General features: G+C 40.5%; 1 protein-coding gene across 1 annotated transcript; it reads left to right on the forward strand.

Annotated features, from left to right (window-relative positions):
• The first annotated feature begins 2,419 nt into the window (after positions 1-2,419).
• On the forward strand, positions 2,420-13,766 carry LOC124399778. The gene is made up of 4 exons (XM_046870948.1): positions 2,420-2,543; positions 11,848-12,400; positions 12,655-12,957; positions 13,221-13,766. Exons 1-3 carry the CDS (start codon positions 2,420-2,422, stop codon positions 12,884-12,886), a joined length of 909 nt encoding a protein of 302 aa, XP_046726904.1. The 3' UTR covers positions 12,887-12,957; positions 13,221-13,766.
• Positions 13,767-18,632: the final 4,866 nt, after the last annotated feature.

Below are 18,632 nucleotides of genomic sequence, written 5' to 3' on the forward strand. Positions count from 1 at the left end.
CTCTCCCAAATCTGCTTCATAACGAGAGGGTGGAGCCGTCTCAACCCCTGCCTCGACAGCGTGTTGCTGGAGCTGGCCGTGCCCTGAAGCACATTCAGTGGCAGGGTTAAAGGACCAGGTCCCTGAAGGGGCTGGGGCAGGGCAGGCACCATTTTTGTACCTTCCGATGGGAGGTGGTGGGTTGGAAAACCGACAGAGAACATAGTCCAATGTTGGGAGGTCCTTCACAATCTTCCTGGCTTCGGTCCGGCATCGCGTGCTGTAGATGTCCTGTCAGGGAGCTCAGTACGGATGGTACATTCAGCTGACCGCACCACCGTCTGGAGGGCTCACCTGTCCTGCATGGTGCTGTTCCCGAATCAGGAAGTGATGCTACCCGTCAGGATGCTCTCAATGGTTTAACAGATCCTTAGTACCTGAGAGGGTAGTTTAAAGTCTAAGTGTCTTAGATGGTACAGACGCTGCTGGGCCTTCTTCACCAGGGTGTTGATGTGGCAGGACCAAGACAGGTCCTGTGTGATGTGAACACCTAGGTACCGGAAACTGTTCATTCTGTCCAATGGGGTCCCATTGATGTTTAGCAGTAAATTATATCGACGATTGTTTGATATTAGCTCGATCAGAGCAGTTAGCAGTCCAGAATCGAGATGTCGTTCTCGCTTACCTAAAGGAGCTGGGGTTTCAGCTGAATGCCAAGAAGAGTGTGCTTTCTCCATTACAGAGATCCACTTATCTAGGTATCATATAGGATTTGACTGCTATGCACGCGCAGCATTCTCCTGCCCGCATTGCGTACATTTTTATGGCCATCAGGAAGGTTAGAGAAGAGCAGTCACTCACTGTCAAGCAGTTCCAGAGACTGCTTGACAGTGAGTGACTGCTCTTCTCTGACCTTAGGCAGCAGCGTTTAATGTGGCAGCAGCTTTTAATGTGATTCAACTTGGCCTCCTGCACATGAGACCCCTTCAGTGGTGGCTCAGGACCCAAGGGTTCTCACGAAAGGTGAATCTTCTTCGTATGATCAAGGTCACATTGCGAGCCCTACGTGCCTTAGATGTTTGGAAAGATCCCGGGTTCCTATCTCTAGGCCTCGTGCTGGGAGTCCCCAGTCATCACGTGGTGGGGAGTCGTCTATTGGAAGGACACCATCTACTACTCTAACATCTTAGAGATGCTTAGAGATGCTGGCAATGCTTCTCAGCTCTGTAGCATTTGTTCCCAGACCTCAGAGGTCATCACGTGCTGATCCATTTGGACAACACATCGGTGGTCCCGTACATCAACCACCAGGGGGTCCTCACCTGAGAAACCTACTTTGGATCCAAACACACTATCAAATTACAGACCCATTTCAAATCTCCCATTTATGTCTAAGATTTTAGAAAAGATTGTCTCTGCCCAGTTATGTTCCTACTTACAAGAGAACATCAGGTTTTAGGCCCCATCATAGCCTAGAAACTGCTATTTAAAATCACTAATGACCTGTTTTTAGCTTCAGACCAGGGCTACAACTCTGTTAGTTTTACTAGATCTTAGTTCTGCACTATAGATCATGATCTTCTCCTAGATCGCTTACAAACTTACTTCGGCATTCAGGGACAGGCATTAAGCTGTTTTAAATCCTACCTGTCTGATAGTTACCATTTTGTAGACATAAATGGAGAGCTATCCAGGTTAATGCAAGTAAATTATAGGGTGCCACAAGGTTTAGTTCTAGGACCCCTGCTTTTCACAATATACATGCTTCCCTTGGGAAATATTATTATTAGGCATGGGATTAGCTTCCACTGTTATGCTGATGATACGCAGCTATATTCTCATCGAAACCAGACGATACAGCTTAATTGGCTTGGATAACTGAGTGTGTCAAAGAATTAAAAGCTTGGATGAATGAAATATGAAATATATATGAGCCATTCTCCAAATTAAAACAGGGGACCATGTCTTTTAGTTTTTATAGCACAAATACAATATATTGTCCAGTTTTATTTACAAGATGCAGTAGTAAATGTATTTTTTTTGTTTGATATTCCCACTCATTAAAAGACCTCATTAGCTGTCAAGGACTACAGAGCAAGGATATTAATCTTTCCTGAAAGAAACTACATTTAAATTTATTATATGTAGTGGCTTGGGGTCAGACGGTGTCAGATATCGTTTTTTAAATTTTATTTATTCTGATGTTTTTAACGTGTGTGTGTGTGTGTGTGTGTGTGTGTGTGTGTGTGTGTTTTGATTTTGTACTATTACACCAAAAGATTGTGCTTTGTGTGCTGCAAAGCAACCTGCAGTGTTTTTTTTTTAATTTACATTGTACATGACAAGGCCAATGTATTTATGTGTGAGTAAATGTACATCTGGTCATCAATATAGAAGGCATCCTTTGTAGGTGTTTTTAAGACAGGAATCCGGGTTCTATATGCAGAGTAGGTTGCCCTCTGTCCCTGAGCCACCAACGGAGGGGTCTCATGTGCAGGAAGCCAAGCGGAACCACTTTGGACATGGCTGCTATCAGACCCAGCAGCCTTTGAAACTGCTTCACAGTGAGTGACTGGCCTTCTCTCACTCTCTTGACGGCTGTAAGAATTGATCCAAGCAGGAGACAGTATCGGTTGAGACCCACACCATGTCTGGATATAAGTTGTTCTGACACGACCTGCTTGAGGGTGAGCATCTTGATGCAGATCCAGAATGGTATGCAACTCCCCATCCTTCTTGGGAAATATGAAGTACCGGACTAGCAGAGGGACCACATCGATGGCCTCTTTTCATAAGTGTGTGCTTCGTGATTCATGACTCCCCGATTCATGATTCATGATTCATGAATCGAGTAGCCCCTTTTTACAGTGCGCAGGACCCACTGAGACAAATCTGGCAGGCGTTTTCAGACCTGCTGAGGGCAACCCCCCTCTGCCTAGCCTCTAGACATGCGGCCTAAATGAGAGCAGTCAGCTCCCAGGCAAGTTACACAGTCAAGTCAAGTCAAGTTTATTTCTATAGCACTTTTCACAACAGGCATTGTCTCAAAGCAGCTTTATAGAATTTTAAGAGTTAAGGTGAATAGTGTGCATTTATCCCTGATGAGCAAGCCTCTGGCAAGGAAACACTCCCTTAGATGTTATGAGGAAGAAACCTTGAGAGGAACCAGATTCAAAAGGGGAACCCATCCTCATTTGTGTGACATCAAGAGTGTGATAAATCTTTAAACAATACAGAACACTGGAGAGTGAGAACTAACATAAGCACTTGAATGTAAGATTATGAGTAATGTTCTTTCTACAGTCTTTTAAAGTCATTTGTGGTTATAAACCTAGGAGCTACTGAGCAACTGATAAAATAGCTCAACATTTGCGATCCTCATAGGTCATCACCAACACCAGCTTCTCCATGCCAGAGCCTTTAAACACTCAAGGAGGTCTAGTGTCCAAACTCCACATGAAGTGGGATCCAATTGGCACTGGTACATCTCTAGATGGTTTGGGATGTTTGCGGAGTCGGCATCTACTTCTTTAAAGGTCCACAATCTTCATGAGGTGGGACGTGACTAGGGCTGGTGTAGAGAAATGGGTAGGATGGGTAGAGAAAGAGAAGCAGTGGAGAGGAAATAGCATAGCTGCTGTTAATGATATTAGCAAGCAAAAGCTGATAATGTGCATTTGATCAGATGTAATGATCAGAATTCTTTCGCTCCAGTGTTAGCTTAAACGAAACACATACAGAAATAGATGTTGAATGCATCTTATGGCTACAATTAGCCAAGGAGTTGTATGGTTCTTGGTTCTTCAAGTTTGATAAATTGTGCACAACGATCATTGTGGGAGAGCGTATGGGTCGAGGAAATGAACGCCACAACAGGACAGTTTCAGAATCAACAAAGATTTCTTTATTTTATATATTTGCTCTGTGCTCAGTGCCTTAGTCACTCGTTCTCCGGCACACACCCACACACATCCTCACGCTCCTCCTCAAATGCTCCCTCCGATCACTGCAAGAGAGAAAACACTCATTAGACAGAATTCCCTTTAGGTGAGGCATTCCCGTGTCTACCTGCTACCGGCCTCGCCCTCCATTCACAAACTGTTGCTCTGCCACGCCCCCGCTGCCACAGACGTATTTAATTATGCATTATGTGCATTTAGGGTGATATTTATACATGAAAGGGAGCTTTCAGATGAATGATCAATGAATATCTAAATATTCAGATCAATTAATATCTAAATTTGTGGACAGTTGTGTGTCCATTTTGAGAATAATAAATGATGGAAGAAACTCATGATTCTAAATTGCCACAACACCCGTGTCCTTACTTGCGTGATTTTTTTTTCAATTGGTTAAAAAGAAGGTTTTGATCCCATGATAATTAATTAATAATAATAGATATCAATCAGTGCTTAACTCTTAAATATCATTCTATTAATAGATTGCTGTGCTACATTAGAATCTTTTCAGATAAATTGGGTTGACTAAGAAAGAGTCTTTGATACAAAAAATGATAATATTATGACACATTATAGCCATAATAAATCATTGTACTTGAATAATTAATTACATTTGAAGGCAAATACTTTTGTACTTTTACTTAAGTGAAACTTTAAAGGGAGCACTTTTATTGGAGTAATATAAAAGAGAGAGAGAGAGAGAGAGAGAGAGAGAGAGAGAAAGAAGAGATAGAGAGAGCAATTTATGCATAAGCAAAAACACTTTCAACACTGAACTAAGGATATATCACAAAATCAACAAATATATATATATATATATATATATATATATATATATATATATATATATATATATATATATATATATATATATATATATATATATTTGTTGATTTTGTGATATATCCTTTAGTTCTGCAAATTTTGAGGTACAAATAATACAGCTGGAGAGAAAATGATCTTTGAGTCAGATGGGGAGTTGATGGAGAGCATCATGCATTCTTGTTTTCTATAAACACTGACTACTGACTCTACTATTTGGACAAAATTCCTTGCAAACATATAAAGAGTTGTTTGATCATATTAAATATTTACTTTGTTAAAACTGTGCAGGCATTTCTCTTAATTAAATCATAAACATTTTCTCAAACGGGAAACCTAAAAATCTATCTATATATTTTTGTTATTTTTTAAACTTTCCTGTTTGTTACCTTTAGTAAGGAATTTGCCTCAGTTTCCTAATACCCCCAAGGTAATCAAACATAATGGACAGAGAGGCAAGCAGGCCTCAGTGAGACAGGGCACTCAAGCATGATCAGAACAGAGACAGAACCTGTGACCTTAAAACACAAAGATGCACCACCAATTATATCCACATGTATTCTTAATTGTAGCAAAATGCTAAACTCCATTTTCTTTTAAACTGTATAAGGAAGGAATAAACACTTCAGATCATGCTGGGAATCTCTTTATTATTTTTTTATAGCGTTATGGACCTTTCTCGGGCAGCTGAGGGAAGCCGTTAGATCCAGGTTAGTCCTGCTAACTGTGTCATACTTAGTAGCTTTCCCTTAGATTTGACAGATGAGACCATTATGCAGGTGTTAAACTTTTTTTGTAATAATGTCTTATTTTGCTATATCTATATTGATGACCAGATGTACATTTACTCACACATAAATACATTGGCCTTGTCATGTACAATGTAAATTAAAAAAAAAACACTGCAGGTTGCTTTGCAGCACACAAAGCACAATCTTTTGGTGTAATAGTACAAAATCAAACACACACACACACACACACACACACACACACACACACACACACACACACACACACACGTTAAAAACATCAGAATAAATACAATTTAAAAAACGATATCTGACACCGTCTGACCCCAAGCCACTACATATAATAAATTTAAATGTAGTTTCTTTCAGGAAAGATTAATATCCTTGCTCTGTAGTCCTTGACAGCTAACGAGGTCTTTTAATGAGTGGGAATATCAAACAAAAAAAATACATTTACTACTGCATCTTGTAAATAAAACTGGACAATATATTGTATTTGTGCTATAAAAACTCAAAGACATGGTCCCCTGTTTTAATTTGGAGAATGGCTCATATATATTTTATATATGAGCTTTGTAACCTAGTAGTATACTGATCAAAGAACAAGGCTGGGTAGCATGGCTTCTCAGCACTTAGCACCCTCTCTTTACCTTTGATCTGCCAATTAAGAGGCTAGCTGTAAAGGCAAAAGGCAAATTCAATTCAACTAAACCAAAAGGCCCGTATCCGGTGTCCAGGTCTTTTAGAAAGCTACAGGACACAATGCCTTTGTTGGACTCCTGCACTGAGTACACAAGCCCCAACTAAAGGGACAGCCAGTGAGTCTAAATAAGGTACGTATCTCCAACAAATTGCGTCTGAAGATGAAAGTCCTAATGGAATCTTAAAAGACGGCAGATGGTGAAAATAAGCAGAGCTATTAGAGACAGATGTGTCCTAGGGATGGACAAATAAAATGGTAGGGGGTAAATTGGGAACCATTGGGCTTCATTTTATGTTGAATTCTTTGTTGAGAAAGCCGGTGGTGTGCTTTTGCTTCTGTACTTGTGTAGTTAATTTGTGTATTGTTTGGTTTGGGTCCTAATACATGATTGAGGACTAAAAACAATGAGGCTTTCAGGGTTTTTTCTTTGTGTGTGGTTTTATTAACTTTTTTCAATTTGAGCTTTCTATTCAAAGTATGAGGTGCATACAGTATATGTGTTGTGTGTTTGTGTGAGGTAGAATGAAGGAATTAAAGAAAATAAGAGAAATGGTGTCTCAGTGGAACTTTGAGATTGATAACTAGGCAGGGAGCATCAGACAAAGCATGACCTTTGACCATGTGAATGTATTTTCTTAGGACTTGATTGGGTTTTGCTTGCTTCCCTACAGCCTGACTTCTTTAGTACAAGTGAATGTGTAGTAACCATACTTTTCATTTGGGTCACTGAAAATCATCAAGGAAAATCACTACTAAATATATATTTTAAAATGTTCTTTAATAAAAAAAAAATAAAATAAAAAAAAATCTATTACCACTTTACCATAATCAAGGTCTTGGCAGAATCAGAGCCCATTACAGCAATGTTGGGCACAGTGTATGAAAAAATCCACATGGACATATTTATATTTTTGTTCAGGTTGTAGGCAACCAATGAGACAAAAAACACTGGGACACTGGGTAAAATGTAAATAAAAACAGAATGCAATAATTTGCAAATCTCATGAAACGATATATTATACATAATAGTGCATAGAAAATGTTTCAAATGATTGAAGAAATAAACCATCTTAAGGGAAAAATAAGGCATTCTTTTTATTTGATGGCCAAAACAACAAAAGGCTGGAAAAGTAAGCATTAAACAGCGGAAGGAATATTTTGCAACTAATTAGGTAAATTGACAACATTAGGGCACTAAGAATGCACAAGCCAGTGCATTCTTATTCCCGGTCCCAAGCCCAGATAAAGGGGCGGTTGCGTTAGGAAGGGCATCCAGCGTAAAATGTTCCAAATCAAATATGCAGATCACGAATAAGAAATTCATACCAGATCGGCCGAGGCCCGGGTTACCAACAACCGCCACAAGTATTGTTAGCCAACAGGGTCCCGGTGGCTACTGTTGGCCGAAGAAGGAGAAGGCGAGGAGGAAGATGTCTACAGTGACCATAAAACAATTTACTCTCGGAACTCGGCCCCAGTACATCTGTTAGTGACACACACACATATACAGACACACACACACCAAAAGGGAGCATTCTTTTATTAATTAAATAATAAATAGAACGTCCCACTTCACATGACACAAACATACATCTCAGTTGCTCATCAGGGACAAACTTACTTACAAAGAACATATTTACTTTTAATCACCACATTATCTGTGTAAAGCTGCTTTGAGACAATGTTCATTGTTAAAAGCGCTATACAAATAAAAATGAATTGAATTGAATTGACATCTTGTTTGTATCTTCTACTATAAATAAAGCAAGTGTTTAACTTTACGTCAATAATAGTTACACTTTAAAAGGTTTAGTAATATACCTCTGTTTTAATGTTGTTTTTTCTTTTTGATTTCAAAGTGTGGAGATGGTGAAGCAGGAAGTGAATAGGATAATTAATGAGGAAGTGAGAGCAGCGATTAAGAGGACGAAAAATGGAAGGTCGTTTGGACCAGATGACATACCGGTAGAGGCATGGGGATTTTTAGAGATGGCAGTGGAGTGTTTTTAACCAGGTTGTTCAACAAGATTTTGGAAGGTGAGAGGATACCTGAGGAATGGTGAAGGAGTGTGCTGGTACCAATCATTAAGAATAAGGCAGATGTGCAGAACTGCAGTAACTACAGGGGAATAAAGTTGATCAGTCACCCCATGAAGTTATGGGAAAAAATAGTGGAATAGGTGACCATCTGTGAGCAACAGTATGGTTTTATGCAAAGGAAGAGCACCACAGATGCATTATTTCCTTTAAGAATGTTGATGGAGAAGTAAAGAGGGGGTCAGAAGGAGTTGCATCGTGTTTGTGGATTTAGGGAAAGCGTATAACAGGGTAAATAGAGAGGGGAGTCGTGGTATTGTATTAGGATGTCAGGTGTGTCAAAAAAGTATGTGAGGGTGGTGCATGCCATGTATGAGGACAGTGTGACAGCAGTGAAGTATGCAGCAGGAACGACAGACTGTTTCAAGGTGGAGGTTGGATTGCATCAAGGATCAGCTCTGAGCCCTTTCCTGTGCAGTGGTGATGGACAGGTTGACAGATGAGGTCAGACAGGAGTCTCCGTGGACTATGATGTTTGAAAATGAAATTGTGATTTGTGGTGAGAGTAGGGAGCAGGTTGAGAAGAGCCTATAGAGCTGGAGGTACATGTTGGAAAAAAGGGGAATGAAAGTCAGTAGGAGTAAGACAATGTACATGTGTGTGAAGGAGAGGGAGGGCAGTGGAGTGGTGCAGTTGCAGGGAGAAAAGGTGGGAAGAAGGTGAGAGAAGTACCTTCCGAGAGAAGGTGGTACCAGTTGAGGAGTGCTGGAGGATCTCAGACAGTGTGGTGCAATGCAAGATGTGATGAGGTCTCTGAAGTAAGATGGTGCTGGTCCATTTTTGGCCTTGTAGGCAAGCATCAGTGTTTTGAATCTGATATGTGCAGCTACTGGAAGCCAGTGAAGGGAGCGCAGCAGTGGGGTGGTGTGGGATAACTTGGGCAGATTGAACACAAGTAATGCAGCTGCATTTTGGATCATTTGCAGTGGTCGAATAGCGTACAGGGGAAGACCTCCCAGCAGAGAGTTGCAGTAGTAGAGTCTTAAAATGACAAGAGATTGTGAACAAGCACCTGGGCAGCCTGTGTGGACAGAAATGGTTGAATCCTTTGGATGTTGTAGAGAAGAAATCGACAGGAACGAGCCACATTAGCGACATGTAAGAAGAAGTACGGTTCATTGTCCATAGTTACACCGAAGTTACGAGCAGTGGCTGAAGGGGAGAGCATACACGTACCGGAAGCAGGGCAGCCAAGAGAAATGCTTCAAAATAAAGAGAATAAACTGTTGGAAATAAATGAATACAATTTTATGGAACAAATATTAGAATTTAGGTTGTAAATGTAGGTCAGTGCTTCTGATAATGTTTAGGCCAGCAGACCAGCAGGCCTTTCTTGCCTTGACCACCTGCCACTGATGGATCGGAGTAACATTTCAAGTCTGATGGGTTTGATCAGTCAATTTGCAATGTCATTTGGCAAAATTTATTTCCTTGTGTATAATTATCAATAGATTGTCTGCCACAATACAGTAAAACTAGCAGAGGTCGGTAGTAACGAGTTACATTTACTCCATTACATTTACTTGAGTAAGTTTTTGACAAAATTATACTTTTAGGAGTAGTTTTAAATCACTATACATTTTACTTTTACTTGAGTAGATTTGTAAAGAAGAAACTGTACTCTTACTCCGCTACATTAGGCTACAATGAGCTTGTTACTTTTCTTTTTACCTCTTTGGTATTCTACGCATCAATTTTAATGTTTTATTTTGACAGAGAGAGAAACTTCCGCTAAGGCTCTACCACGTGACTGTGTTTCACCACTCAAACGTAGTTGTGCAGTCTCGTCACGTTACCATACTCAATCTCAACGACAGGATGGGTTAGTTAGCAACACAAACATGTCAGAATCAACTGTTGGCAATGCAGACACAAACAAGGAGGAAATCCCGCACCCCTGGCCTCATATTGAAAGCATGTTTACCTTACTAAAAGTGCGAGAGAGCAGCTACATTATGAGGTGTCTTCTGTGTCTGCCAAAGCAAACCGACATTTCAGCATTCAAAATCTAACTTGAGGAAACATGTAGCGGTAAGTTCCCTAATTATTATTATTTTTTGCTATAGATAGGCGCATGTTTGTCTTTTAGGTTACATATGACAGAGCTCTCAAGTCTTCACCGTGAGACATGCATTTCAGTCAGTTCACACGCTCACACCTTGTATTTCTTACGCTGAGAAGTAAGGGAGAACTTTTCCTGCTATATACAATTGAATTAATGGACGAGGTGCAGGCATACACAGAGCAGTTTTGTCGAGTTCAGCTGTTTCGAGTTTTTTTTATGTGCTAAACTTTACTCAGCGCTGCAAGAGCTGACAAACAGATGACATCAGACGTGTCGTTTCTTGCAGTGCCGAACACACACATCTAAAGGGATAGGTAACTCAAAATGAAAATTCTGTCATCATTTACTCATTCTCATGTTGTTACAACCCTGTATAAATTTCTTTTAAGTCAAGTCAAGTCAAGTTTATTTATATAGCACTTTTCACAACAGACATTGTCTTAAAGCAGCTTTACAGAAATCAACAGTCAAGGTGAATGGTGTGCATTTATCCCTGATGAGCAAGTCATGGCTACTGTGGCAAGGAAAAACTTCCTTAGATGTTATGAGGAAGAAACCTTGAGAGGAACCAGACTCAAAAGGAGAACCCATCCTCATTTGGGTGACATCAAGAGTTTGATCATAAATCTTTAAGCAATACAGAACACTGGAGAGAGAGTTTTTGGGCCGAGTTTTTGGGCCGATGAGCAAAATCTCCATCTTATCAGAATTTAAAAGTAGAAAGTTATGGGTCATCCAATCTCTTATTTCCTTAACACACTCAGTTATCTGAGTTAATTGAGCTGTATCGCCTGGTTTAGATGAGATATATAGATGGGTATTATCAGCATAACAATGGAAGCTAATTCCATGCTTTCTAATAATATTTCCTAAGGGAAGCATGTATATTGTGAAGAGCAGGGGTCCTAGAGCTGAACCTTGAGGCACGCCATAATTCACTAGCATTAGCCTGGATAGCTCTCCATTTAAATCTACGAAATGGTAACGATCGGACAGGTAGGATTTAAACCAGCTTAATGCCTGTCCCTGAATGCCGATGTAATTCTGTAAGCGATCTAGGAGAAGATCATGATCTATAGTGACTATAGTGAAAGACTTGACTTTCACTATAAAAAAGAATACTATAAAAGTGAATAGGGCTCATTAACGGTTTGTTTACAAAACAATATGTAAAATTAAACTGTTACCAAAAACCTGAGGGGCGCAGAGGGGACGCTGCTGCAAGTACCTGAGTGGCCCTGACCCTAACAGATGTAATCTCAATCTAAACTTTTGGTTATACTTGAGAGCCCTGTGTGTTTTATATATATATATATATATATATATATATATATATATATATATATATATATATATATATATAAAACAGACTGCTGCTACTTTTCAATGTAGCTACTTAGGTGTCACCTGTCACTGGATAGACAACACCTTGTAGACCTGTCAAAGGCTCGCACACGTTTGATGTCCTTGCAGCTGCATTAGAGGAAATACATTCTGGGTACCAAATCAGGGAAAAAGTGACCAGGACGACAACAGACAGTGGCTCAAACTTCCTGAAGGCCTTTAGCTTATATGGTGAGGAGAAAGAGGAGGAAGCCACCAATGTACAAGAGGACAGTGACTCCACCCTTGATGATGCAACAGAAGATCAGAGTGAGTCAGAAGTGGAGTATCAAAATGTGTCTGCTAACACAGGCCTTGAGTACCAACTTCCAAGGCACCAAAAGCGTGCGTGCCATCTTCTCAATCTTATATCCACAGTTGATGCCACTGCTGCAGGAGGAGCTGCAAATGAAACCTACAAGAGGCTGTCTCGGTCTGCTTTTGCCAAATGTCATGCTCTTTGGAATAAAACCAGCAGGTCAACCATGGCTCATAAGACAGTGGAACGTGAATGCAAGCTACAGTTTCTCCGACCCAATCAGACATACTGGAGCTCCCTGTTCCTCGCTGTAGAAAGGATTGTGCGCATTCACCAAGAGCAAGGAGAACAAGCAATTGTCTGCACAGCATTGAAGATAAAGATGTAAGTTGACAAAATGTATATTTTGTTTTTAAAGAATAATAAAAATAAATAAACCTTGCTGATTAATGAGTGAATCCACTTGTCTCAAGTAACTAAGTTTTTTTTGCATGGTATATCACAATGAATGTAAATGAAAAAATTAAACTAATTTATTTATTTTTATTTATTTGTGTATTTAACATGTACAATGCATAATAAAGACATTGTACCAGAAATAGCTATATGTACTTTTTTTATTGTTACATCTTTTATAGGTTCAATCAAGCTGAAATGGGGTTTTTGGTCGAGTATGCTGCTGTGATAAAGCCTGTTGCCATGGCCCTTAATATCCTCCAAGGGGAATCATTTGTGCATATGGGCCTCCTGCTGCCAACACTTTACCAGTTGCGGGACAAGCTGAAGAGGTTGGAGTCAACTTGCAAAATTTGTACACCTCTTGTTCACGCCCTGCAGCAAGGGATCCAGAAATGTTTTGGAGCAGCCTGAGCTGATTGCAGCAGCAATACTCCTAACAAGATTCAGAACATCCTGGACCACAGAGGAGAACATCTTAAATGGTAAATATACTTGTTTATCAATTCAAATGTGAACCAGTAGACACTGACCTATATAAATCTGTATAATGTTGCTGTCATTTAGGATTACAGTGTATCAGTGACAAACCACAGGGTGTCAATATAGTTAGAAGCTCAGGTAGCTTTTAATGTCAAACATCTGCAGCTTTACAGCCTATTCAGTAAAAGGGTAAGAATAATGTGCAGACTTAATTCTTTCGAAAAACGATTTATCTTGCCCTAAAATGATTAACCCTAACCCACAGGCCTTGACTACATCAGAAATCACATTGACACAGACTTGGATGATGTCACCAACACAAACAGCAGCCCCTCTGATGAAGACGACTACTTTGCATCCATGAAGTTGGGAAAATCACAAGTAGGAGGGCTGTAGAGGTACCGTTCATGTCCTTCCCCTGTAGGTATTGATCTACTTCACACCTTTCCTCACATCAAGAATCTGTCACTCAAAGTCAACACAGGTCTTCCTGCATCTGCAGCCTGTGAGAGACTTTTCAGTCATGCAGGACTCCTGTTCACTGCAAAACGATCACAGCTTCACAGCAAGAACCTTGAGAGCCAGCTACTGTTGAAGTTTAATAGTGACATCACTGAGTGTGTGTGTGTGTGTTTCCTTCTGTTGTTCTGTCACTGGAGACACACACACACACACACAGTTTATGAGAATTTATGGGCTGCCTCGTTCTAGTTCTGCCTGGTAAAAAAGTATAAAGGTTTGGAAATTTGTGTTACTTGTGCGTATTTATTTTTTATTTATTATTATTTTATTTATTTTATTTATTAAGTACTTGAATTTACCTGAATTATTTTAATTGAAGATATTTTGTAATTAATTCATTTTAATTCATTTTATTGATTGGATGAGCCATAATTTGGCTAAAGATTATTTTGTATTTTTGTCTGTCTGATTGATTGTTCTCTTGTGTTAAAAAATAAATCAGATGTTACTCAACAGTTACTTGAGTAGTTTTTTCACCAAGTACTTTTTTACTCTTATTCAAGTAATTATTTGGATGTCTACTTTTTACTTTTCTTCTTCTTCTTCTTTCGGCTGCTCCCATTAGGGGTCGCCACAGCGGATCATCCGTCTCCATACCACCCTGTCCTCTACATCTGCCTCTTTCACACCAACTACCTGCATGTCTTCCCTCACCACACCATGAACCTCCTCCTTGGCCTTCCTCTTTTCCTCCTACCTGGTGGCTCCATCCTCAGCATTCTTCTACCAATATAATTCATGTCCCTCCTCTGCACATGTCCAAACCATCTCAATCTCGCCTCCCTCACCTTGTCACCAAAACATCCTACATGTGCTGTCCCTCTAATAAACTCATTTCTAATCTTGTCCATCCTCGTCACTCCCAACAGAAACCTTAACATCTTCAGCTCTGCTACCTCCAGCTCCACCTCCTGTCTTTTACACAATGCCACTGTCTCTAATCCATACAACATCGCATACTCCATACAACTCTTCTCCACCCACTCCACCCTGCCTGCACTCTTTTCTTTACTTCTAACACACTCTCCATTACTTTGCACTGTTGACCCCAGGTACCTGAACCTCCACCTTCTCCACCTCTTCTCCCTGCAACCGCATCACCCACTGCCCTCCCTCTCATTCACACACATGTACTCTGTCTTACTCCTACTGACTTTCATTCCCCTTCTCTCCAGCGCATATCTCCACCTCTTCAGGCTCTTCTCAACCTGCTCTACTCTCACCACAAATCACAATATCATCTGCAAACATCATAGTCCAGGGAGACTCCTGTCTGACCTCGTCCGTCAACCTGTCCATCACCACTGCAAACAGGAAAGGGCTCAGGGCCGATCCTTGATGCAGTCCAACCTTCACCCTGAACCAGTCTGTCGTACCTACTGCACACTTCACTGCCGTCACACTGTCCTCATACATGTCCTGCACCACCCTCACATACTTCTCTGACACACCTGACTTCCTCATACAATACCACAACTCCTCTCTTGGCACTCTGTCGACGCTTTCTAAATCCACAAATACACAATGCAATTCCTTCTGTCCTTCTCTATACTTCTCCATCAACATCCTCAAAGCAAATAAGGCATCTGTGGTGCTCTTCCTCGGCATGAAACCATACTGTTGCTCACAGATGGTCACCTCTTCTCTCAGCCTGGCTTCCACTACTCTTTCCCATAACTTCATGGTGTGACTGATCAACTTAATTCCCCTGTAGTTACTGCAGGTCTGCACATCTCCTTATGCTTAAAGATCGGTACCAGCACACTCCTTCTCCATTCCTCAGGCATCCTCTCCCCTTCCAGAATCCTGTTAAACAATCTGGTTAAAAACTCCACTGCCATCTCTCCTAAACATCTCCACGCTTCTACCGGTATGTCATCTGGTCCAACCGACTTTCCATTCTTCATCCTCTTAATCGCTGCTCTCACTTCCTCCTTACTAATCCTATCTACATCCTGCTTCACCAACTCCACATCATCCAACCTTCTCTCTCTGTGATTTTCCTCATTCATCAGCTGCTCAAAATACTCCTCCACCTTCTCAACACACTCTCCTCACTAGTCAACACATTTCCTCTCCATCCTTTATTGCTCTAACTTGCAGTACATCCTTCCCAGCTCGGTCCCTCTGCCTGGCCAATCGGTATAAATCCTTTTCTCCTTCCTTATTGTCCAACCTCTTATACAGTTCCTCATATGCCTTTTCCTTGGCTTTCGCCACATCCCTTTTACCTGCTGCCGCATCTCCTTGTACTCCTGCCTACTTTTCTCATCACCTGTCGATCCCACTTCTGTTTTGCCAACCTCTTTCTCCTAATGCTCTCCTGCACTTCCTCATTCCACCACCATGTCTCCTTGTCTTGCTTCCTATTTCCAGATGTCACACCAAGTACTTTTCTAGCTGCCTCCCTTTCCTGCAGTAGTTGACCAATTATCCAGCACCTCTTCACCACCACCAAGCCCCTGTCTGACCTCTTCCTGAACCTCACACTACACTCTTCCTCCTTCAGTTTCCACCATCTTATTCTTCTTTCAATCCTCACTCTACTTTTCTTCTTCACCTCCAAAACCATCCTACAGACCACCATCCGATGCTGTCTAGCTACACTGTCCCCCGCCAACACCTTACAGTCTCCAATCTCCTTCAGGTTGCATCTCCTGCATAGCACATAGTCCACCTGTGTGCACCTTCCTCCACTCTTATCCGTCACCCTATGATCCTCCTTCTTCTTAAAATACGTGTTCACCACTGCCATTTCCATCCTTTTAGCAAAATCTACCACCATCTGCCCTTCCACATTCCTCTCCTTAAAACCATACCTACCCATCACCTCCTCATCACCTCTGTTCCCTTCACCTACATGCCCATTAAAGTCTGCCCCAATCACCAATCGTTCTTTCCTAGGTACACCATCTACCACTTCATCTAATTCACTCCAGAATCTTTCCTTTTCCTCCATCTCACAGCCAACTTGTGGAGCATAGGCACTGATGACATTTATCATCATCCTTCAACTTCCACCTTCACGATCATCACCCTATCAGAAACTCTCTTCACCTCCACTACACTTTTACTGTACTCTTCCTTCAGAATCACCCCTACACCATTTCTCTTTCCATCCACACCATGATAAAACAGTTTAAACCCACCTCCAATGTTCCTGGCCTTACTCCCTTTCCACTTGGTCTCCTGAACACACAACATATCTACCTTTCTCCTCTCCATCATATCAGCTACCTCTCTCCCTTTACCCGTCATAGTACCAACATTTAAAGTACCAACCCGAACCTCTACTCTCCTACACTGCTCCTTTTCCTGCCGTCTCTGTAGACGTCTTCCTCCTCTCCTTCTCCTCCTTTGGCTAACAATACCTGTAGCGGTCGTTGTTAACCCGGGCCTCGACCGATCTGGTATGAAATTCTCATTTGTGATCCGCATATTTGATTTGGCACATGTTTTACGCTGGATGCCCTTCCTAACACAACCCTCCCCATTTACCCGGGCTTGGGACCGGCACTAAGAGTGCACTGGCTTGTGCCCCCCTAATGGCTGGGTTCTACTTTTTACTTTTACTTGAGTCATATTATTCTGAAATAACAGTACTTTTAATTGAGTACAATTTTTGGCTACTATACCCACCTCTGAAAACTAGCATGATTACTTTTCAGTAAATACAAGTAAATAATAAATAAATCTATACAATTCTCAATTTATTAAAAAGCTTTCCTGATATTATTCAGTGAATCAGCTAAGATAAAGGACAGAGGACAAAGATTTTTTTTTATTTTCTCATCCACCTGTGTCTCTTCTACTGTAGCTTGCACTGTATGTTGGAAAAATAATTAGATTCCAACATTCCACTTCTCCCTCCCACATGCATCAGACACCCTTAATTAGCAAGAGAGAAGGTCAGAAAAAGCCTGGAGAAAAAATCTGCTGTTGAGCTGGAAAGAAATTTACTGACAACATATGTCTTCTTCACTTGCACATAGCTAGAGACAGGTGGACAGAAATAAGAAAGTGTCAAAGCTGGAAAAGTCACTCATTCATAAAAACACCGTGTGACTATAGCTCTAATTAAGACCCATGTCAGTTTCAATTAGTCTTTGGTGTTTTTTTTTTTTTTTTGTCTGTAATTCTTCAATTAACAAATTGCAATTTAATTACATCTTTTACAAGAGGAGCTTTGCCAGACATTGAGTTTACTCAAGAAGAGACTGTGTGCTTTGCAACAGCCATTTCTCTCTATGTATTTTGATTGTCTGACACAGTGATCTCCTCTCCTTTATTGTTTTTTTTTTCCATATATAGATAGTGTGAAGCATAAAGAGGGAGAAACAAAGTGTGCACAGGAGAATAAGAGTAAGAGAGAGGGGAAATGAAAGAAAGAATTTGTGTTTTTGTTAGAAGAAAGAAAAATGTATATATATATGTATATGTATATATATATATATATATATATATATATATATGTATATATACAAAATTGTATACTTGCTCACAAGCCCAATTTCAAGCCTGTGAGAGTTCCAGGGAGCCTTGCTATGTGTTAATTACACATGTAATGCCTATTATAACCCTGCAAGGATACCTGCTGACTGGGAAAATGAAACCAGCACACTGGAGCAACTCTGGAGAGTGAACCTCTCACACTAGATGAAGAAAATACAGTCTAACTGCATTTTCACATAACTCAGTGACTCTCAAATGGGGAAAATTGACATATTGTTATCATTGAAATTATCTACATGGGGTAGACTTTCAACGAACTGAAGTACACTATAAGTAGCAGTTTCATTTAAAGTTTCAGGATGCTAGAGTTAATAGAATGGTTTGGGCTCATATCCAGACATGTAATACCTTGTTATGCCTGTTCAACAAGGCTATATACATTTTAACAGTAGGTCAAAAACTGACTGACATACTTTTAGTTAGTCATTTAAAACAATGAGTCAGCAATTCAATTAAATATTTTTTTCTTTTTATAGTGCTTTTAACAATAAACATTGTCTCAAAGCAGATAATCCAGTGTCAAAGAATAAATAAGAATGATCTTTTTAAGTGTAGGTCACCTTCTTGCTCATTAGGAACAATCCTAATGAGGAAGAAGATGGAGACTGTCACAGCTAAACAATGTTGGGATTGATACTGATGG

The sequence above is a fragment of the Silurus meridionalis genome, chromosome 17, assembly GCF_014805685.1.
Source record: "Silurus meridionalis isolate SWU-2019-XX chromosome 17, ASM1480568v1, whole genome shotgun sequence".
Lineage (NCBI taxonomy): Eukaryota > Metazoa > Chordata > Actinopteri > Siluriformes > Siluridae > Silurus > Silurus meridionalis.